The sequence below is a fragment of the Styela clava genome, chromosome 11, assembly GCF_964204865.1.
Source record: "Styela clava chromosome 11, kaStyClav1.hap1.2, whole genome shotgun sequence".
Classification (NCBI taxonomy): domain Eukaryota; kingdom Metazoa; phylum Chordata; class Ascidiacea; order Stolidobranchia; family Styelidae; genus Styela; species Styela clava.
Window position 1 is genome coordinate 10451377 of NC_135260.1, and position 24686 is coordinate 10476062.

Here is a 24686-nt window from a genome sequence, read left to right on the forward strand (position 1 = left end):
ACGGATTAGTCATTACAGGTTAAATGTTCAGTATGATAAAGCCAACATTCATAAGACTTGCATGAAGCAAATGAAAGTTACATTTGCGTAATTACATTTCAATGTGACGAATGCATTCTATGGGGACTTTTGGACCTAAAAAATGTTGTTGCACTTTAGTAGGTTTAGGCACTTTGTAGGGATCAGTCCGTTTACACAACTCGATGTAAATTGGGCGTACAAAATTAGTTATCTCCATATTGTTACACATATTTCTGGAGCGCCCTTCATTCCTGTTAGACAGAAAAGATATGATTACAACAAACATATTAGTTGAATTATTGTTATCATTGAACAGGAACTGGGTCAAAGAACCATTTTGCTGACACTACTAGAAATCTATTGACGAAATTACGACATATTATACCTTTTTCGATTTCTATGGATAATACAACAATGATAAATATCAATAAAAATGTCCCTGGTCTTTTGAATTGTGATTCATTGAGTCAGCGATTTCGTAACATCGGTATGAATTACTATGAAAATACCTAGTTGCCTACTTTTAAAACGTCCCTTGAAATATTCCCTTTCTTTTTCACATGTATTTTTTTTTTCAGATGTCGTCAGACGAAAGCGACAGTGAAGGCGACCAAGCAGTAGGCAATAGTTGTGGTGTATACTTCTCTTGCATTTTTAACGGGATACATCAGTATGAACAACGGTATAAGGATAAGTAAGTGATAAAATAAAATTATGTTAAGTCTATAGTAATTACAAGCATATATCATGATATCGTTTTTTTCTTATTGTGATGAATAAACCTTCAGTGACACCTTTTGTTTCCTTCGTAGAATATATTTCGGAAAATTATTATTTACGTCATTTTGTTTTTTTAATCACATCTGGCAGAAAATCGTCGTTAATCAACGCATACTTGAATCAACTTTTTTTCATGAAGTTTTCATGAATCTTGACTTTGGGGGTCTAAAAAGCGTTTTAGGATACGAAAAATTGCTATGTTTGATACAGAAAAATGGGAGCACCAGAAGTATGTGCACCAAGATGGCGCACATCCTGAAGATAGTTTGTGTACCAGGTTGGGGTTCAGGCTGTGCGCCATCTTGGTTCATATACTTCTTCGATATAAAAGGTCGATAATTCACAAAGGGCACCCGCAACAAGCCGGCTCAGCGATATTTCACACGGTGGCCATCCAATACGCTGAACGGGTGACGGTTGAGATTAGCTATTAAGGATAGTGCCTATGCTAAAGTTGTTATTCATGTCACATTTTTGTATAATCTATATATATACTGCATTTACTATTTTTTGCAGTGTCACAAAACCTGTTTTCAAATTGTATTACGTATCCTTTTATGTCGCCTCTGCAAAACTAATGTGAAATTAATTTTTTTTCACCCTTCCCATTGCAGAACTACGATATTCCGATTCCCGCGTCGTGATTGTACAAGGAAAAAGAATCAAAATCGGGAATTCATCTGGAAACGCGAGTGCTTTGTTTGCACACAGGATAGAGGAAAATTCTTTCGTTTTTGCCGTGAAGCGCAACACGAATTTCTATTACGTTACTCTACCTCGAGCTGATGAAGAGAATAGAAACGTTAAAAATCGGGGACACATCCATCTCTAATCCAAGACCCCACGGATGACTATAGGGTGATTTCGTATAAATACGATGAAAGTAGTGGGGAATATTTTTTACGCCCCAAACATCGGTTGCTTTCACAGACAGTTATTGATGTTAATAGAAATGCACAACTCATTGTGAAAAGAACTGCCCTTAGAACCGCGGGGAAATGGGAACTAGAAGAGTTATAATCTGACTGTACGGTTTTTATTCAGTTATAGGCTATTATATTACATATACATTATAATATGAAAGAGGTAGGATTCATACCGACTTGGCTACGTTTGTAACGTTTTCGAGATAAGGACTAGAAACCAAGACTGCGGAGTCGGAGTAACATTTTCAAACTATCCGGAGTCAAAATTTCGAATTCGAATTTTTTCGACCCTATAGCCCAGTTTTGAAGAGTGTTTTTTTTTATTTAATGCGAATTTCTGTAATGGAAATGTATAATATACTTGTTCATAGCTTGTCATACATCCATTAGTCAGGAAGCGAGTACCGGTACTTATTTCGGAAACCTTAAATAGCGTCAATGAACTTCCGAAGTGCGTAAGCAGTACCGTACTTTTCTAATGCACCAAGCCCAAACGAGTCTGTACTAGTATGTCCGGCTGTGAAAGTATATCAGATGTTACGTTGATAGCAAAGTGGGTGAAGTCAGAGGCGTAGCCAGCATATTTTGCGCCCGGGGCGCCCCGACCTCCACCTCCAAAGCCAAAGGAGTTTCTGGTTGACCTTCAGTTCTGTTACTGAGCAGCATTCTGCAATCTCCAATTTCGATGAAAAGTTCGTGGCCATTGATGTAGGTGTCGTAGAAATTTGCAAAATATGTGCAATTTCGACGAATTGTCGAAAACGGCATTGGGGTCTTTTAGCACAGTATAATATATTTTATGTAACTCTGTCGCAAAGTACGGTACTATGACAACCACGAAATACAAAACCACGTATTACTCAAAACATGTATTAACATCATTCAACCAAATTCCGTTGCCATTTGTCTCCAGCACAGAACTAATATCAACTTACATCGGAGTGCGCAGGCAAAGAATTTAACGATAGAGAACCACGTAATTAACCCGGTGCATTTTGTTACCTAACGTTACCAAATCAAATTTTGCTTTGTTTCCCGGCCTGTTTTTTCTGCCATGTAATTACGATGGAAATCTGACCGTGCGCGAGCTATGTGGCTGATGACGTCGGCAGTCGACGTAAGTGGTCTGACCAAGTGTCTGCCGCCGGTGCAATCTTGCTTGTGACTGTTTTTACTTATCGATCTTAAGATCGGTAAGTATGTCGATAGGTATTTGTCTGTATGTCTGTGTGTTAGATGCACGCGATATCTCAGGAAAGCGAGGTTGAATCTGCTCCAAATTTTGCATGTGCATTCATCATAGCTCGGATCAGAAGCCTATTGATTTTGGATGAATTATGTCGTATAATTAGCGAGTTATTAATTAATTAGTGATGAAGAGATCTGGATTTTTGCCGTGTTTGAATAGCCGTCGCAACCCGGGTTAGAGCCGTTGTATTATTTCGATTACATCTTAATCGAAACAATCCAGTTCGGATTTGCAAAATTCTTCATAGAAGTATTTCCTCGGGTAGTAGTTCGACGACGACATGGGGAGTTGGCTATTGTTTCCTACATTTTTGATATTGGCTGAAAACTAATCAAAACAATCCAGTTCGGGTTTGCAGAATTTTTCAAATCAAAACCGCAGTTTCTGTTTTGGGGGATCCCCTAACTTTCGATCGATAAGTCTTCGGTCACTTGACCGATATTCTCGTTTTACCCTTGTGAAATTTTTGCGCGCTCCAATTTGGCACCCCTGTACTGTACCTTGGCGCTCGGGGGCATATGTACCCCATTGAACCCCCCCCTCTAAGCTTCGCCCCCGGGTGAAGTACCCAAGCCAAAAAGGTAATATCACGCCACAACCAAAGCGTATTTTGACATCGCAATCTCCTTGAAAATGCGTAAATTACACCGCTTCTACATGAGCGATGTAATGTAAAAATGGCCTTCAGGGGTGTCCAGATTAGTTACAGGTACTTAAAATAGGTTGGTTATTTGTTTCGTCAGTTAACATTGCTAAGTAATAAAAATGACCAAAAAACCTCAACAAACTCCATTTATTAAAAGCCTTTTTGGTGTACAGAAAATAATATGCAACTGCATGAGATTTTGAAGCAAATTACACTAGAATTTTAACCATCCAAAGGACTCTCCTCGATTTTAGAGGAGAAAAACATATTTAGTCAGGCATTGACAAAGTATTACACTTTTTATTATTATGGAGGACTAAATTTAATAAAAAGTTGAATATTCCACTGAAAACGCTCTAAAATTCATTCAGCGAGCATCGAAAAATATTGAAAATTTCTTTCTGTATTTAAAACCAGTTCAAAGTTGCATTAAATGCTCTTCTATTATCGAACGAGCAATGCACATTTTAATCATATATATATATTGCAATTTGACACACAAATAGGTCATTTCAGTATGCTTTCCCTTTGGGGGGGGGGGGGGGGGGGCTGACTCTACGATGACTGTATAGCTCTCCCAGTCTATACCGAATAACTTTGTTTATTTTGTACAGATTTTGTTGTTGCAATGCTTGTTTACTGGTTGGCAAAGCAATCTCTCTCTCCATAATAGGTATGAAAATCCCATCCTAAACTTTTACTACTAACAAATACAAACTTGAGGTGTTGAATTATGTCGGACAACGCTGGAGTCAAAAATTACATTAAAATCTGTTGTTGGGGAGATTGGAATAGGCATAGACTTTTGTCATTCTAAACATCAGGTCATTAATCAACATAATTGCAAATGCAACATATTGTTACAATATGAAATTTAAAAACTGTGTGTAAAGGTGTGACATGTCTACACCGAAGAGCTTTATAACAATAATAGACAGGTAGTAGGAATTATTCTGTTAAAATCATGATAAACGGGAAAAACTTTTGCGAATGGCATCATGCGGCAGAGGAATTGAGCAGTGGCATTATGACAGCTATTTACATTCATACATTAAACAACAAGTAAATGATAATAATAAAAAATAAATAGGATGAAAAATGAGGCCCAGCCTCCAGGCAGTGAGAGCAATGAATATGTGGGTGACCATTGCACCCAAATCTGTGGAAAAATTACATAATAAAATACAAATTAACCGCAAAAAATGGTTGTGTAAGCCCATAAGGCATGTAGTGCTAAAAGCAGAAGGCACCATTGGATTAAAAGGCATTTCTAATAAGAATATCAAATAGGCACAAAATCTTGATATTTATATTACATCACTATGAAACCGAAATTCAGTCTTTGAATTTGGCTATTGTAAGTGTAAGCATGTGAGGAAATGACCTTTTTAAAAATTTCATGATTTCATACAATCAAAGTCCAGACTTCCTCAGTTCACAATAAGTCATGCAAGCCCTTTGAAAAAAAAAACACTCAATATAGTCATCAATGCTTATCATAGTAGTTTTGCACTTAATGGCAGAGAGAAAGGAGCTGTAGTTCGGGTCACAGTACATTTGAACCCATTTGTATATCTGCGGGTTCAATCAATATGCGGGTGCTGAAACCCATGGGTTAGGGTTAGTATGGGTTCAAATATCCGCAAAACAAAAAAATTTTCATATGTGCAATAGTATGCAGGTGCAATTGTCCTGGGTTCAAATGTACGGGAACCGTAGTTCGGCATATGCTGCTTCATTGTTGTGAACTGCTTATCTGAGGAAGTTGACTTTCCTCAGACGATACATAAGAGAACAATTTTTGTGATGTTACACCAGGCGTGCGCAACATTTTTTGTAGGTGACCCATATAACCAACTACACACACCCAGTTGGGCCACACAAAAATATTTAGTTTTACCATGTACACAATGCCGCTAAAAAGGCAAGCAAAGAGAATGTGGCTATCGCTCAGCCTTGCAGTGATAAAAGCACTGGGCATAAAGGTGAAAGATTTAACACAGCCACAAGAGCAAAAATCCTGTATTTTTAGCCATGTGAGTGACTTTTTAAACATATCTGATTAGAATTTTGTGCTTGATGAGGAACAATCTTAGAATTGACCACACAATATAGCTTGGTGGGCCACGTTGTGGCACACAGGCCGCTTGTTGCACATCTCTGTATTGGATCTTCAAACACTCGCTTCCTACCATCGGTATCATTGCAATCAGTGATTATGACTCACTGATACAAAAGGATAGAAAAAGAAGCCGTAATTGGTTAGGCGTACATTACTTCCATCAGCTATTTACCAGCTATTAAAACAAACAAGAACCATTTTCAAGTTAAAACTAGATTCAAACTAAAACACATTTCGATTGAAACTCTAGTGACAACCTCTTACCTTCATATAGCTTTATAAGAAATAAAAAGCATTTGCTTTTAATAAAAGAAATCACCCATGATAATGTAAGAAATAACGTGAATAAGGCAGTTGGTTGTTGTTAAACTGTTTGGGATGAAGCAGTCTTTATAATTTGATTCAACATTAAAAAGACATTTCTGGGTGAAAATACGCCAAAAGTTGTTGAAAACAATCAAATTTTATAACTACGATAATCATTGAAACGGCATAAAATCTTTGATATCAAAAATTCGAAAATTTCTTTATTTTTACAATACATTAGGTTTACATGTGGATAGCATCACTAAAATGCTTTTATATTGAAAATTGCCTTTACAATAACCAAAAAAGCAAAAATAATTCAATAGTAATAAATAAAATGATAGCCAAACAGAAAAGAGAAGTGAGTGGGTCTTGCATTGACAGGCATACAACGGGCCTGAGAAAAAGAATGAGAGGACAGATGAATAGGCAGCACCATGTAAAATTACTATTCAAGTTTTTTATGATTACGGACCATGAAAAAGTGGAAAATCAAAAATTAAAAGTAGATTACTAAAAAAAAAAATAAGTAAAATAGGAGAAAAACAGTTTAAAAAAGAACATTTTTGTTCCTCAAACAAACGTTATTGAACCCTCTAGCTCTAGGATAGTCCATCTTGCATTTTATGACTAGTGAAAGATTTGGAACCAGTAATGAGGACCCACCATCATCGAAATAGAGCCACACACTTGAATTCAAATTGAGAAAGCTGCGCTGGTTTGTCATCGACAAGTTTTGGAAATACCAGCGTGTTAAAATAGCATTTCTGAGCAAGTACTTACGCTGTGATACTTTCCATGTATACAATTGCTATTGAGCAACAATTCAATACCAAATATAAATAAACAATAACATTTACTAAAAATAAAATGTTTTTGATGAAAAACAAGCGTCTCAAGAAGATTTTTAGGCGACCCAGTTTTGGGTCGCAACCCCTAAGTCGGGTGACACTTTTAGGATAATGATGCAACAGCATTATTTCATCACAATCTGTTTTACTGATAAAAAACAAGTGGAATTGAGCCTTCAATAGTGTACATCTGGTAAACGAAAGAAAAAATTGTGCCTCAGGCAATATGAAATTGTGATATGTCGCTTATACACCTCCACATCATATAACATTGTTTCGTTAGGTTCGTTGTTATAAATATATTGCACCAAAAAATCGCAAACGTTTCACATTAATAAGATGTGATTTAAAGGAATGGAGAACAAGTATCCAAAAAGTTGGCAGTTTTAACAAGCAATTTAAAAAGATTAAGTTAAATTGTATTACCTTAAAATGGACAACAGTGGATATTGAAATGAGACTTACTGACATTACCAACTTCTGACCATTTGTAAAATGAATTGAAATTAATCTCAATATTACCTATTTGTTGTAGGTTTTAAAAAATGGTGAAACTTTACACATATTCGATACCAATTTATTCTAAAGTGTATTATAAACGATTACTGGGTAGAAAAAAATAACAGATAGTTGAAACAAATGTCACTTAATACACCAAACTGGTCTGGGTTAAAAATGTCTGTGTTATAAACTGAATTTGAATAACTTTTAAAATTTTATCCGAGCCAATAAAACAAAATGAAGCCCTGAAGTAGATTGAAATCTGAAAATTTCCGATTGAATAAATAGCAAATCATGATCCTTGGCAGTATGCCCGCTCCATCCATAAAAAAATTGATAGTCCTGAACCATGTCTTAAACACATTTTGTTTGCTAACTCCATGAAGCTTCAACCAACATATGCACAGAAAACTAATTTTAATTAGTATATTTTTTGAAATCATCACAAATTTAGTATACATTCCCCCTATATTAAATATCAACTAATCACGAGATGACGATGGTTTTTCATTGTAAAATAATTGCGAATCAGGTGGTGTGTCATTTTGTAATGCAGGATCCGTTTGTTTAACATGTTCCTCTCGTAACTTACGTTGTTCTTCTTCAGAATAAAAATGTGAATCCGAAGCACTTACTTGTTCATCTTGGTTTACGTTAGGCATCCAAGACTGTACATTATTATCAGATGATGACGAAACGTTCAGCATAAAACTTTGTTGTGAATTATTGGAAAAAAATGATGAACAGTGTAAAGACGTTTGATTACCTGTCGAAGAGGTAGGAAAAAGAGAGTTTTCGTTTTGAATATTTGATAATGATTGACTTCCGATAATAGGCGGAGGTTGCAAGTCAACAGTCGCGCTGGGAAAGGTGTCGAGTCTGATATGATCGTGGTCCTCAGAAACAGACGAGGACCGAGACGAGCCCGAAGAAGTCACCAAATCGGACGATGATGACGCCATGTCAGAAGGTGGAGTTAAAAGCCCTTTCACGATCATATCTTCGTTACTTGCGCTTGAAACATCCAGAGGAGCAAATGGAATTCTTTTAGGTCTGGTTGCTTGTGAGCTATTACTCGACATTGGTTCATTTTCCGAAGAAAAAGCAACACCACTCATTGGTCTTTCTGTACCTGACGTAGGTACAAATATATCTGGAGGTAGATTTGACATAGTGTGTAACTGAGAATGCGAAGTATCAAAACCGCTTGTTCCAGATCCATCTGGTCTATCCACGCCTCTGCTGGAAGAACAAGCATTCTCTTGCAAAACCCTGGGTACATATCGATTTGAATTAGATGACGAACTAGATTCAGTCATACGATTCGTGTATGGTAGTCTGTGAAACGGTTTACTGGAGTTTGAAGATGTCGGATGAAATACAGACGTGGTGGTTCTTGAAGATCCCGGTAAACCATACGTTGGTAAAATTTCGGCAAATGGATGTCTCGTCGTGTAAAGATCAGATGGTAGCAATCTATCAGGTTGTTGTCGTATGTTGGAAATATGATGGGGATGGAATTCCTCCTGTATATTATATAAGAGATGTATGATTTCTTGTTCGATAACAAATCAATCACAGAAGCGTATTCTGAGTCTTTCAATCAATTAATTTCAGCATTTATAAATACATATATTTTAAAAGATTCAAAATCAGAAGCGTTAAAACAAATTAAACAAACAACTGAAACAAACACAGCTTTTATTCTAATTTTTAGAAAACTACAAAAATATATTTGTGTAAGGTTCACTTTTTTTCTACTTTTCAGTTGCGTTTGTTGGGTATATTAAATATCTCAGACTGTTCAAACTGGCGATGAACTAAAGAGAAGTTATAAATGTGATATAGGAATATTATAAATATACATATTTAAAAAATTAGAATCCAAAAAAATCATAAACCCTAATAATAAATCAGACAATCAGAGTGAAGCTAGTCCTCAAAATAAATATTTCAACTCAGGGGTGTGCAACCTTTAATACAGGAAGGGCCGATAGAAATAACTGGGTAAAACTGCGGGCCGCACCTTCATTAAACATAGGCTTTCTAGTAGTTGCAGACACAAAAATTTTGGTCACTGATCTTGTGACATGCATTGTTTGCACAATCTAGCTGTTAATTAAGGCATTGTAAATTATAGGCATATATAATAACTTGGGATTCAGGTATACGATTCGTAACACAAAGGCATTGGAATTACTCTCGCGTACCAAATAAATTAAAATCTCGTTTCGCAGGCCGCACATCACTGCACAATATTGCCATCTTAATACTGCACACCCCAGCTTATTACCCTCAGATAGCAATCTGGAAGTTTATTTTCAAATTTTCTATTTGTTATAAATTCACAGAACTGACCTTGAAATACAGTTGTTCCAAAGCATCAGCTGCTGTTATACGTTTGTCTGGTTTGAATTCTAGTAATTTCTGTAAAAAGGGAACAAAACAGTAATATTATTATTACCATATATAGGTTAAATATTGAATGTTGGCATGAATAATTAATTTTGTAATTTATTGAATTTTAATGATGAATTAATTTAAACACAACAGTATTATTTCCACCAAACACAAATATATAAATTCAAATCCAACAAAATATTATGTCAAAAAATCGCAGTAAAATTCATAGCTGTTTATTTCACAGATATTGCAGTAGAGACTCAAATTTTCAACTCTTTGGACCTGGGGGTCTGAATTTCAGACTTTATTGTGAATGTGATAATCTAATTTTTCGACAGAGCATAAGTTAACAAAACAATCTCAATCGGTAATTGAGAAACGCTTGCATAGCCCAAAATTTTTATAGTCAAAATTTGGCTTTCTCAATCCTGGTATCAAAAATTTTGTCACACTGAAATCAGAAGACGTGTATTATATCAGTGTGTGAAATTTTTTTCGCTACCCTCAGGAACTTCAATGAAACCGATTTGCTCGCATATTTGCGCACAAAAGATCAAATCTTGGCTCTGTTTCGGTCATGGTGGGTCTCGGTACTGATTTCAAATGTGATTGATACCTAGTTTTCACACAAGTTAATGTTGAAAAATATTTTTCACACATATAAGTGGAGGCAAAAAGAAGAAGAGTAAGTACGGCTAATTCTGACAATATTGTGTACCGCAACTCTCATTGAGTTATTCAGTGAACCACCTTGGGGGCAATGACCCCCAGTTTGAAAATCCCTGTATTGAATAACTCATATGATTTTGGAATCGAGTGTATTACGCCAAACTCCACAGCGATTTTAAAATAAAAAATTGTTCAAATATGAAAATTTACCAGCAAAAGATCAGATGCCAATCCTTCAATTTCAGGTACCATACATTGTGGAGGAACAGGCATTCGATTTCGGAAAGAAGTAAGTGGTAATGCCACATCCGATGGCCAATCAGCTTCAGATGGAAGACCAATAAAGCTGCAATTGGATTAAAAAATAGATTAATGTACCAAAATTATCTACTCTATTATCTAATCTTAGTATGTAATACACACATAAGAAAAAATTATAATACAAATTAAATAATTGATAGGCTATAGGAGACCATTACTTAATTATTATAATACCATTATTTAATAAACCAATATTTAATCAAAGTTTTTTGTGTAAATCATTGTTTCATAGCACCAAAAAACACTATGAAAAACTTTCTTAATGTTCATTCAGTCCTAAAGAGTCATAATTTCAATTGCAGAAAGTGCTTGACTATGATTGGACGAGTGCTGTTGACATGTAGTATAATAATATATGCACAATTGGTATATTATTAAGAAAATTAAATTATTAATTAAATTAAGAAAATGCAGTATTCAGAGATGTATCTTCAATATACCAAATTTTAAATTTAGGAATAATTTATAATATTTTTATTTGAAAATTAAAGATTTTGAGACGTCAGACAATCAGATCAAACCGCAAGATATCTCAACTGATAACAAACAACACAGAGAGAAATAATGACTTTTATATTCATGTTGTTTTGGATGTGATAAAAATGAAGATAAAGCAGTTTACTTAATATTCCACATGAACTCTAGTGAAAGACTCAGTTTTGACAATCCCTAGATTCCTTGAGGTCAGTCTTAAACTTCTATGATGTACAACTTGATATACTTTGTAATCGAAATAAAAATTTAAGATTTCCTTACTCAAATATTTTGTTGAGTTGATGAATGTCACCAGTTCCACAGAATAGAGGACTAAAATTTAAAAAATATTGAATTGTAACCATTAATGCAGAAAAAAGTAAAAAAAGTGAAAAATGGATATACAGCCAAGATTCTAAAATATAATTTTCAATATGGACAATCGAATATACTTTTGACGTGTATATTTAGCCAGTAATGACCATACCGAAGTATAGTTTAGTATTGAAAAATTCACTGCTGCAAACTTTAAACTTGTTATATTAAACGTTGTTGACTAAAGCAGGGGTCTTTAAACTGGGGGTCCCGACCCCGGTGGGAGGATGCAAAAGGGTTCTAATGGGGGTTTGCAGTAAAGTCGTTTCCGACACTAACTTATGTTAAAACAAAATATCGATCAATTTGAATGATTCATAACCAGTGTCGAGACCCACCATCACCAAAACAGATCTAAGATATGGTGTTTTGCTCGAAAATCTGCATTCACATCGACCCCATTAGAACTATTGTCAGTTTTTATATTATTCTTCAATATTTTTGGTATTATTAAATTTCAATTTATTTTTATTTTAGTTTCTGGGGGCCACAAACAAATTTGGCCATGCCAAATGGATCGTGATGAAAAACGTTTGATAACACTGGACTAATCTATGATTCTTAGAAAATAAATTTCTTCAATAAATGTTAAATGTTATAATATCTTGAAGAGTTTTTTTCTGGGAAAGCATGATTTTAATTTTTAAGTAATGAAAAATTAACTTTGAATATATTACCAACACACCGCCATAAAAGAGGTTCTGAATGTCCCAATTTCTTTTAAGCATTCCTGGTTATTTAATGAACCAAATATCATATTAAAACAAATCATCAACATGAAATAATACTTTATGAATCCCCGATTTTTTTTTCAGAGAAAAATTATAGTATTGTTACATAAAACCCCACTCACTCCCTTTTATATAATTCAGCGAAAATGCAGCCAATGCTCCATAAATCGACTGGTGTAGCATAGCTGTCCTGCAGCAATACTTCTGGTGCACGATACCACAGTGTCACAACCTAAAACATAAAGATTAGTAATTACCGAAAGAGCTCAATATATATATGGATACAAAGACCAAAACGAAGAAGCATCAAATCTCTTACAGTGCCGGAATTATGATCATGAGATCGCTGAAATGCGGTCACAGAACCATGGCACACATTGTTAAATTTTGATGACATCATCACACGAAAATTTAAGGTGAAAAACAAATTCCATCGAGCCCACAGAAATTTTCAGTAAGTAATATTAGCCTTCCAGTGACAACAGCAATTTTTAACCACTGAAAATTTCAAAGTACTTTTTCTCGCAGTTGAAGGGAAAAGTGTTTTCTTCACAACAAGGAGAAAAATATGAAATGACGAAACAATCCATAAGTCACTTCATGTCCAAAAACCAGAAAGAGTAGAAACTGTTCTAAATTTAGTAGTTCCTAAAATCTAGGGTAGCTTTCACCAGTGCTTTTTAATAGTGTTTACGCAAAATACTTATTGGGTTCTGTGGGTTTTGGGAGTTCTTGGGGTTCGTTGAGAGTTTCTCTTTGAGTGGAATGTGTCAACACCCATTTGTAAAACAGTATTTTCTGCTTTGACAAACATTAAGAATAAGAAAACTGAAGTTGCTTGAGTAGAATGGATACGCGCACAAATATTCAATTGAGCAACAAAGAGCCACGACTAAGTTGAGTTGTGAGAGAAATGCAATCTCAGTTCTATAGGCCTAGTACCTTTTCAATATTATTGTCATAGTGTCAAACACAGACATATTTGACATTCGTATATTTTGGGGTAATTTCAAGAAATTTTAATAGGTGTTCTGTGATGAGACATATAGGGGTTAATCCAATATATGGAAAAGCCCTAGTCCATATAAAACAACCACAAAAAAGTAATTTATTAAATAAAAGAATGTAAATGATCACTAATAAAATATCTGAACACTGATGCATTTGTCTTTGAAGCAATGATATTCAATTTTTGGCTCACTATATTCTACATTTACTACTAAATTTCAAAGGTTGTCGGTGTTCACTATATGGTATTATGTTAGTAGTTAAAAAATAAGTACCAGACTATAGTCTCGTGGTTGGATGAAGACAGGATGAGTGGGTTGAGGACCGACATATTGTTAAGCGGAAATTATCAGATCTAATTTCAAGATAATGATTGTCTATATGACTTCCTTGATGACACGGTTTTAAGATAATGACACCAATACTGAATTATCGTAATACACTCCGCACATTCCAAATTTTTTCTCAGTACAATACAGTCATTTTAAAACCATGGATTTTAAAGATTAAAGAGTAAAATGTCTGAGTTTTAAAAATAGAAGTTTTTTTATAACAGATCAAGCATGAATATATACAAAATAGTAGATAATGGATGATGTATGACATTCTTCCGAATGTGATACCGTGGTATTTATTAGTATATCATAACTTGCTTATGGGCAGGAATTGTACATCTGGATTGGCTTCTTGTTGAAAAAAATATCATTTGTAGATTGTCGGGACATCTAGAAGGCTTATAAGCCCAAATTTTGCTATTTTAATTAAAGGGGAACACTTTTTCATTAGGCTAATCTTGGTCCCCTCCATAGTTCTGTTCTCTTAGTCCTTACAGTATCGATTTACATATATTTGAGCATGGCTCTGTAGTTTTATCCATATTATAATTTATAACGAGAGCCACAAGCATTCATTTCAACCATATTCAGTCTATAAATGCATCCATCCATCGTGCTAAGAATACGCTCGTCACCGCACCTCTGATTCCCCTGCTTGGGTTCACAGGTTCGAATCTCATGAGGATAATTATGTCACAAGAATTGCTGACCTCATCGCCGCCGATGGGTGGTTCATATTACGCTGGTTACGACTTCCTCCACCATCAAGTCCGTTAGTGCATCTGAAAAAAATACCTGGCCAACTACGGTAATTCCGATTGTTGATCGGACGAGAGGACATGTAATACAATTAATAAGCTATCCTATCGGCATCCCTCTCCCCTAGGATAAACATGTAAATCGTGAATTTGTCAGAAAGCATGTCAAAACAGGGCAAATATTACATGATTGACTGCAATATCAATCATTCAAAAAGGAACTTTAAGGTTAGATATAGACAATATAAATAATTTGAATAGCCATAGCCAAAGACTATGTTAAAAATCAGTAAAAAAAAAATACAACAAAATTACGAGAAAAATAAATGGACAGACATGGTGGAGAAGGCGCAGAAGCCATTCTTGGCTATTGGTCAGTAAAACTCAAATAATCTACCCTAACTGTACTTAGCTCTGAGTTGCTTTTCCATACTTTTTCCATACAATTTATAGATCAGAAATAAAAACTATAAAATAAGCAATCTACCAATATATTTTTATCGCAATAGGAATACTGATGCATAAAGTGTTCATGAACAATGAAAAAAAGGGAACTCACCACAGCAGTTAGTGCCATATCAAAGCTGTAAACTCGAGCTAGTCCGAAGTCCGCCAGTTTAATCTTGTTATCTCTGGTAATAAGAATGTTCTGTGGCTTCAAATCTCTGTGAATGACCCTGTTTGAATGCAGGAAATCTACTCCTTGTAATAACTGTCGCATGATATCCTAGAAATGGAAATTTTTTATTCACATAAATTAGTTTCTATTTATTCCAATTAACGAAAATAAACCACTGACAGAATAGAGAGCGTTTCTAAACTTTTCTTTGCTCCGGAACATCTACGCTTTTTTTCTCGCCTCGCGGAACACCAAGAAATTAGAAGGTAAAATTGGAGGGTGGTTTCAAAAAAATTTAGCCTATGGTAAAATAATAAATTCTGTTGTAGATATTACAATTAGGCCGAAGGCTGACACAACATGGCCGAGATCGACATAACGACCAATTTAGTCACAATTTCGATCTCTGTTCTATCGAACACTAAAAGAAGCTTGCGGAACAGCAGTGTTGCGTAGAACACAAAAATGCTGCTCTCGACAAGTGGCAGCTTGTTATACTTATTTAGAAGCTATTATACTTGCAAATCTTGAAACTGAGATTGAACGTATGTCATCAACTTAAGCTAGAGCTGATGAATTAACCCCAGGACTAACCCACCCCACTGATAAAAAGTTGGATCACTGAACTGAATTAATTTTATTCTAAAAAAGCCAAATTAGAAACAAAGAGCAATAAAGTATGTTGGGTTCAAGTTTGACATGTTGGATAAATTAAAATTTTCGAAAACTGATGCGGAAAATCGATACACAGCGAAAACTAAATAAGAAAACATTCCAAAAAATATTGTACATAAAAATGGTGATTCACTAAGGTGTCTTGCTGTTCAGTATATACAATTGGTAATAATAGTTTCTTGATAATTATATATTACCCTGATAACTTCAGGTGCAAGTCCAGCTTGTGGTGCTTTCTTGAGGTAAGTATCCAAGTCTTGCTCAATATATTCAAATACCAATGTCAATCTTGTTTCCCGAGATGTCCGACCACCAATACATATGTCAAGGAGCCTAAAAATATGTTTACAATTAAAAATTAAAATGAAGTGTTTTAGATCTTTCCTTTGAATTTGAACAAATCTTGGCGTAATTGGCCAGTGCAGTGAATGTTAAGAGATATTAAGCATGAAAAAATGGAATTTTCATTTTCAGTATATACCGTATATCCTCGCATATGATATAACCCAATAAAACGGTGAATTTATAAAAGTTCGCATATCAGCAGACCCTACAAACTGTAACACGCCGTACGTACCATAGCAAAAGGTTGCAGAAGAGAATTAATTAACTGTAAGAAGGGTCTCAAAATCATGTTAATGCTGTTCTAGCATCACGTGTGTCGTGTAAGACAACCAATCACAGACTGTTATCGCTGTCATAGCGTACCAAGACCTGCTTCATGTGCGTGTCAGCTCTTATTGCGAGAACTTAGCACGGTTCGAGTTTTAGTGCGATGAGAGTTATGCGCGTATAAGCCGCCCCCATTCCCTTAGTTTGGCATTTTTTTTTAGTTTCAAACTCGACTTATATGCAAGTATATACTGTACTTAACATTTGGCAACCTGTGTAAGATGGTGAATATGGGGTTCAGAGTCAAATCTCCTGACAATCATAATTAAAATAGTTTTGGAATTTTAGTATCTCTTGGCGCTTCGGGGGTCGTCAGTAACTTTACTTAAAGATGAGTTTCTTTTACTTCTGAGTATGTGTGCACGACCTCGCTTTGAGTAAATTTTCCTACAACTAAGATCTGTAATAACCATTTCCAACTAAAATATATATATCTTTGACATTCTCTCTACTCTTATAGAGCACCGGAAATCAGTAAATCAGCATCAGAAATCCTGTTTGTACTTATGTTACTTCGTTTAATGTTTGGAGATGGGATATTAGAAAATATTCAATCTATACTCTTTATATATATAATGTATAAATGATCAGGTCTGAAACATTAGAACAAAGTAGCACCGATATACATTAGACAAAGTATCATTTTACACCAACTCGTATAAAATAGAACGGATGAATGGTGGCAGTTGCACCACTATTCAAATATCAGTGAGGAAGGGCATATGATACTTAGGAAAGATGAATGAATAAAGAAGAACGGATTAAAAATAGTAAAAGAAATTTAATACCTAAACTAAAACGCATTTATAGAAATCTATTTTAAAAATACCCCTCCATGCAAATGAATAAAGAGCGATTTTAATATCGCAAATTTAATATGCCCAAACATTATTGAAAAAATATGACGAAATTTGGACGCTGAATTTAAAATTTAAAGAGCAATCAGGTACATACAAATCACTTAGACTGGGAGGATATTATCAATTTGACTTGAATGAGTGAGGATATAGACAGGAAATGTAAAGAGACGAATAACAAATTTAAATTCCTTCAATTTTGTTTACACTGCTTTGACCTGGTTGTATGTTAACACATGATATGACTGTATCTGGATAAAAATTTTGCACACGATCCATCAGGTTTTAGTTTAAACCCAACTAAGGGTCAAGCTCGAAAATATTTTGAAATACGTTATTTCTATTTTTAGACTGATGTATACATTGATTCATGGCACTACCGTGGACTACAATCACAAAATGGATTTGCAACTTTGTTAAAACTTTTGAGAAGTGAAAATTGGTGATGAAATAAAAATAGTGTGGCATACTGTTATGAATTCAAAATTGATAGGATTGGAAAAAAGTAATTCAGACTTACTTTTATAAAATCTTATATTATTTTTGTAAGTTTGAATCACATAGGGCTAGCAATAGCCCGCACACTATTCCACAGGGGTGGAAAAGGCTTTGGAATACAGAATTTCAGTGTAGAGTTATGGAAGTATAAGATCTATTATATTAAGTTTATAAAGCTACAGAAATAACATGAAGCAATACTATCTTTTATATTCATCATAATAACATTTATTACATCGCAGAAGACAATCTCAACAAAGATGCAATCTGCTGTGCTAAGGGCTACATTTCACACAATAAAATTAAACCGAAAGCCTATTTATGTACTAGAGAAAATTTACATAAGAGGTAAATTCAGCCCAGTTTTAGAACCCCTGCCATGGAGGGTGATCATATACAGGATTCGTCATTTTGTTTCACAAAACCATGAGCTAACAAGGCTTTCTTCACAATCCAATGCATGTATAGTAATTATTAGTTAGCTGAACTTGACCATATCTGACCAAGGTTGGAATCCACACAAAAAACCAGCATATCCTATTGTGAAACAAAATTTTTTTCATGTCGGTACGGGATAAAATTACTATCGTATTTATTCAAATATTTGATTCATTTGCGTATCCCCAGTTTCACCGAGATTTATATCAGGTGAAAAATATTTGTTAAAATTTTAGGTAAACAAAGTCTTATAAATAGATCAATAAAATAAGGTCGTTGTTAAGATAACATTCATGTTTGTTATTTTATGTAAGGAGAAATCAAATTTTAAGAGTCTATCCCATGTTTGCTTATTAGATAACTCCTATGTTTGATTATTAAATACCTATCATTTACAGTTTCCGAGCAAACTTGTATATTGTTTGATCACAGAGTATGTTTGCAGACTGTGGAAGGTGATGTGACGCCTTTTAAAACCCTAATGGCAATTTATTTATTTAGTCCTTCATTGCCTAAAACTTAATATATATAAATAAATATATATACATTTATGGGTCAAATCAAGTCCCAGGTTTTCAGAATTATGATTTTTTATATAACAATTTATATTTTATATTATATTTATATAATTTATATAATATAAATTTTTTAATAACATTTATGAAACAGTTATCTCAGAATACATATCTGAAAATGAAAATTTATTTTCACATATATTTTTACATCTTTGTCATACAATCCCTATTATAATCAGTTTGCTGCAATAAAATAATAGGAGCTTATAGGAAAAAATAATTTTTGAGCCATTGAACAGTTTGAGACGAACTTCAATAAACATGGGTTCAGTTTTTCTAGAACATTTTCCAAATCTTCCGCCAAACAAGGCCATGTGCGAACAATTATTTATAGGTAGAAATCTACCAGACTACCACCATGGGTAAAAAAAATAATTATTACTTGTGAGTTGTGACAATATCATAGTCAAGTCTGTCCATATTGAAAAATAACAGAGTATATTCATAACAGAAAAATATTCATTCGGTTTTGGCCCTCTCTTTCATTTACCCTAAAATTTCGAAATTATCCAAAAATGTATACATATATCATTGAAATAAAACTGTCCATGTCCGCATGAAGTGTGGAAAATGATTTATTTTAACAGCAAGAAATGCGTCTGTCTGTAGAATACCACAAGATTATAATGAATCATGTAAATGGAATTGCAACTTGGTGGTTTCTTAACTACTTGAGAGAGAAATTTCAGAATGTTTGTAATGTAACATTTCCCGTAACAACTACAAGTTGAGTGTTTATATATCTATAGAAACCGAGAAACAAACATAGACAGGCAGTCTACTGAAAATAAAGCAATAAAACCGAATATAAAAATTAACGAGGAACAATGTCTCCATGAATCTGGTGGCGTCAGTTATGATTGATGACCATTATTATCAGTTCCAAGTGTTCTTTTTTTAATAATGCGGTTAGAGTAAGCCTTTGATTTCTATACTAAAGCTAGTTTGATCTGACTTGATCAGTTATCTACAACATTATGTCTGTGTGAATTCCCAAGATGACAGAATAAAATTAGGTAATGTCCGTTGTTATGTGCTATACAATACATATTAAAGCTTGGTTTCTCTTTGAAAAATTCATATTTTTGGTGTGAATCATACATGATGAAATCATGATGACCAAATTGAATATTACTTTGATCAGCTCATAATTTTTTAATACTAGTAGTTATGAATTTGGCAATAACTGTTTTGTAATTAAATAAAATTTTCCTATATGGAAATGATAATCTCTATATTAGTCATCTCAAAGTACATCTATTCCACGAATAATGCTTTGATTTTTAAAGTTTGAATTGATTGTTTTTTACGTCTTGATAGACCATTTATTAAAGGCTTGAATGAATAAACATATTAAATGTCAAAGATCGCATATCCTGGAGGTTTTTTATCATACACGTAACAAAAAACACTTCATATTTATAAATTTCTTTTCAAGGGAGGAACATAGCATATTTCCAAAGGAATTTGGATAATGCGTAATACCGTATTCTATTCGCCCACACAAATCATGCACTGAGCAAACTTTGTTCCACCCACGTCAAATACCGCGGTTAAAATTTAGTAGTTTATCTAAAATTAGGTTCCTATTTTTAAAAGGGCCTTTGAAAGTTAGCTTTGCATAGTATGTCAAGAGTAAATAATTTATGAATGGATTATAGGAATTTGCAAAACTCGCTGTGAATGTATTTCTATGATATAATCCGCATACAGTTTATTGTTATTTATGTGAAACTCTTTCCTGATAAGATATCATGTATGTATATTATATATACAATTCAAGGATATATATGGTCAAGAAAATTTTAAGACATTTACCACAAAACTTTGATCAGACTGACAACAACCCTGCATTTAGATTTTTAAATTCAAAATTATGTTTTTTATAAATATAACAATATTTATTAACAATTGATCAACATTTATTGAAACAAGGATACCTAATTTTCATTCAAATGCAAAATATCTTGGTCAAATATTTGTTTTTTTATTTAAATGTTTAATTTATCTATTCATTTCATGTGAAATTATTAACATAAATTTTTTTCAAATACAAATGAATAAATTCTTTTCCCTGAAATGAATAGATAAATTAAACATTTAAATAAATTTAAATAATAAAACAAATATTTGACCAAGATATTATGCAGTTGAATGAAAATTAGGTATCCTTGTTTCATTAATGTTGATCAATTGTTAAAAAATATTGTTATATTTATAAGAAACATATAATTTTGAATATAAAAATCTAAATGCAGGGTTGTTGTCAGTCAGCTTCATAACAAATGAATAAAAGTCCCGACTTTTGACAAATACACAGTCACATCTGGGAAAACTGGAAATGATGGAAAGAATTCATAAGTATACTTGATATCAATACCGCTTAAACCTCAGATGGGAAAATGAGTGTTTTAGAAAATTACAGGCCAAAGATAAACAGGCTCTTATAGATATATTTATATGGAATCAATCTTGGGAGCATAACGCCTTTTATTTCTGAACGACGGTCGGAAACAATGAGGTGCTTAACCGGCATGACAATCAAGTGTTAATTAGAGCGAGAAGGGTGTGCTCTCAACATTCCATTACACACACATATAAAGACTTTTGACCCCAAATTAACAGCCACAAAGAATCCGAGCAATGTTACGCAAGTATTAAACATACAATTGCAGAAACCTTAACCTCAAATTTTCTGCCAATTTTCTAAAGGAATGAAATATTAACAAGGTATTCTGTGTTTTCTATGCTGATCTATTGGGACTTTTATAACAACGATCATAGTATGATTTAACACAATGCCTATTGGTAAAAATGTCTCAGATAGTTAGTGAAATTTAGCATATTTATCGTGATATGCAAAACGAATTCATTCGGGGAAAACATTAGTTTACAGAAATCCTTAGATTTTGGCTTGTGACTATTTGTAATACAAAAATAAGGTAAGGTAATTACTTATCGATCTTAAGATCGGTAAGTATGTTGATAGGTATTTGTCCGTTTGTTTGTTTGTCTGTTAGATGAACGTGATATCTCACGAAAGCGAGGTTGAATCTGCTCCAAATTTTGCATGTGCATTCATCATAGCTCGGATCAGAAGCCTATTGATTTTCGATGAAATATGTCGTATAATTAGCGAGTTATTGATTAATTAGTGATAGGACACACGGTGTCACTATGGAGTAAGAGCGCTGTTTTGGGGGATCCCCTAACCTTCGATCGATAAGTCTTCGGTCTCCGATCGATATTCTCGTTTATTGTTTAATAAAAAATCGTATAGTATTAAATATAGATTTTCTGCAAATCCCTGCATCTAGTCATATTAATTTCCTGTCCAGCTCACAATTTTTCACATTGTGTAAAAAGCTGTTTCACGCAAAACCTAAAAATGAATAACAAAACGAAACATACAAAAACGTGGTTGCCTTTTTAATAATTACCTTACAATATTCGGATGTTCGTAAGAGTCAAGTTGTTTGAGCAGAGCAATCTCACGTACTGTACTTAGCGGCATTCCTTCTTCTGTATTTTGTACTCTTAAACACTTCAAAGCCACGAACCTGACAAAAGAGAGATCCATTTATCTTTTCTTTAATAAAATAAAGTTGCCATTTTAAGTTAATTTTTAACCTCACTAATTATTTGGAAGATATCTGAACAAAGCTATTGACTTAAAAAGGCAAATTCAATTGAATATCGACGTCAACTATCATCCGAAATTCTTCACAAATAATCACATCTTAGTGGAAATCTCAACCAACACTCTTCACCAGTGGTTCTAAAAATTTTCAAGCCGCGCTCCTTTTTTAGAAGTTGCCAAGTCTCGTGCCCCACCTTAAAAATAACTAGCTAACAATAAGGTACAAATAACAGATGGTAAGGAGAAAGTATGTTTTACGCAAAAACACGTTAATATCCAAAATGAAGAAATTTAATATCCCAAATAAGGCGGGCAAGATCAATCTAACAGATATTTCCATTTTTAATTAGTTTCACGCCTCCTCAAAAAATTGTCTACGACCCCCTTGTGGGGCGCGCAACCAGCCCTACATTAAATAGGTCAACTATATGCGATCAAATAATACTATTTTACCAATATTTTATACATATTTAATTAAATTTATAATACTCATCTCCATTTAACATATATACAAATAAATATCCACTACCTTCCGTTATTCTCCAAGTCTCGTGCTCTGTAGACTATGCCATACGCTCCAACGCCAATTTCTGCGACCATCTCATAATTTGAAAGACTCCAGCCATCTGGATCCCCTCCGTCACCATTAGGCTGACCTCGTAGTGATGTCGGATGTCTATGTGATCCCACCATGCTGTTAGCACCATTGCTATTTGGCTGGGAGAGCGTTGTCATGTTTCTGTAAAATAAATAACTAAATAAAATAAATATCCTTGTTCGCAGGCCTGAATAATGCAAAAAAGTTATTGAATCAAGGCAAACAGCTCTGCCTTGCTTTAATATCATAATCATAATTGATTTGATTAAAAAAAATATTTAGATGTCATTTTATGTTTCTTTAGATATTGCATTATTAGGTAAATAAATTTAATTGAGTAGATTTGATTCAATGAAAATTTATATAAAAATCTTGAATAAGTTATTGTCTCATTGTACATTCCTTCGTATCGGCAAATACTAAAAAAAGGTACTCTTGCAACCAAATCACAATGTCTGAATGTATTAGAATTTAAAAAAAATTATTACAAAATTAGGATTGTATTGTGCACTGCAGGATCAAACTATTGAAAACATTTTAAATAGAACTTTTTTGTTACTCTAATCATAATGTTTTCTCATCCTATATCTTTATACATAATCTTATCATTTCAGCTTCATCTTCATCTTATCATCATCATTATCAATAAAGATGTAGATATACAAAAAATAAAATAGTGAAATTACTGTGATTTATCCATTGTATCATTGCTGGACTGTTCAATAAAAGCAAAAGATGTCAATCATGAACATAAAGATTGCATATAACTCCAAATGATAATGAATCAAAAAAACTTATATTGATTTATTAACAAATCTGAAACACTAGAAAATAAGATACTATATCTGTAGGGTATATTCAGATATTACAATGTTTATTACACAATACATCAATATTAGGCCTCTGCCTATACAGCTATACCTGTATACCAGTATACAGCAATGCTCTGATACCAACAATAAGTATAACACAAGTACAAATTTATAACGATTTTAATAAGCCAATATACTTTTTAGAACGTACAAGCCTACACTTTTATGGGCAAAATAAAAACTGTAAAAAGGTTTCAGAATAAAAACTCACATTTTTTCTCCCAGCCAGCTGTTATTGGCGACCTTGTCAGAAAGTTTTGCACTGGACCACGTTGTCACATGGTTTGCGGCGAGGTTGAGAGATTACGTATTCAATGCCGGCCGAGAAAAAATGAAACCGGCAAATATGTGAATAGAACTCCCACGCACGTCACATTCCTTTTGCATTCCACGAGGGACAACGATTTCTTTTGCGTGTGGCCTGGCTAGAGTTCCAATTTCGAGGAATGTGTCTTTATCTACTGCAATGCGATGACTACATAGATATCTGATAACCGGTAATGCACATAATGGTGTTCAAGTATTGGCCAGAAACGTTCGACAGTAACCTCTATCAACAACGCATAAACCACGATCAGCTGAGCGAGCAGACCTCAAACTTCCGACGCTTTTAGCACAAAGGAACATGCGGCGTTCCCTTATTGAAATTTTGCTTGGTACGTTCGCCAACTTGCGGTTACATTTATTTAAAAAAAATTGGTATCGGGCATCTCTCTTGGAGATTAAATACCTTTAAGACAATATCACCACATTTTTATATATATTT

General features: G+C 33.8%; 1 protein-coding gene across 3 annotated transcripts; it reads right to left on the minus strand.

The window, feature by feature from the left end:
* Nucleotides 1-3754: 3754 nt before the first annotated feature.
* On the minus strand, nucleotides 3755-24558 carry LOC120347155 (uncharacterized). 3 transcript variants are annotated; one of them, XM_039417028.2, is made up of 10 exons: nucleotides 24132-24558; nucleotides 22980-23204; nucleotides 22251-22370; nucleotides 15968-16103; nucleotides 15036-15203; nucleotides 12498-12607; nucleotides 11552-11602; nucleotides 10685-10820; nucleotides 9761-9829; nucleotides 3755-8928 (listed from the first exon to the last, which is right to left on the minus strand). In XM_039417028.2, exons 2-10 carry the CDS (start codon nucleotides 23183-23185, stop codon nucleotides 7885-7887), a joined length of 2040 nt encoding a protein of 679 aa, XP_039272962.2. In that variant the 5' UTR covers nucleotides 23186-23204; nucleotides 24132-24558; the 3' UTR covers nucleotides 3755-7884. The 3 variants fall into 3 exon arrangements, with proteins under 3 accessions (XP_039272962.2, XP_039272961.2, XP_077974028.1); XM_039417027.2 differs by having other exon boundaries at nucleotides 22980-23189; nucleotides 24132-24556; XM_078117902.1 differs by lacking the exon at nucleotides 24132-24558 and adding an exon at nucleotides 23735-24072 and having other exon boundaries at nucleotides 22980-23189.
* Nucleotides 24559-24686: the final 128 nt, after the last annotated feature.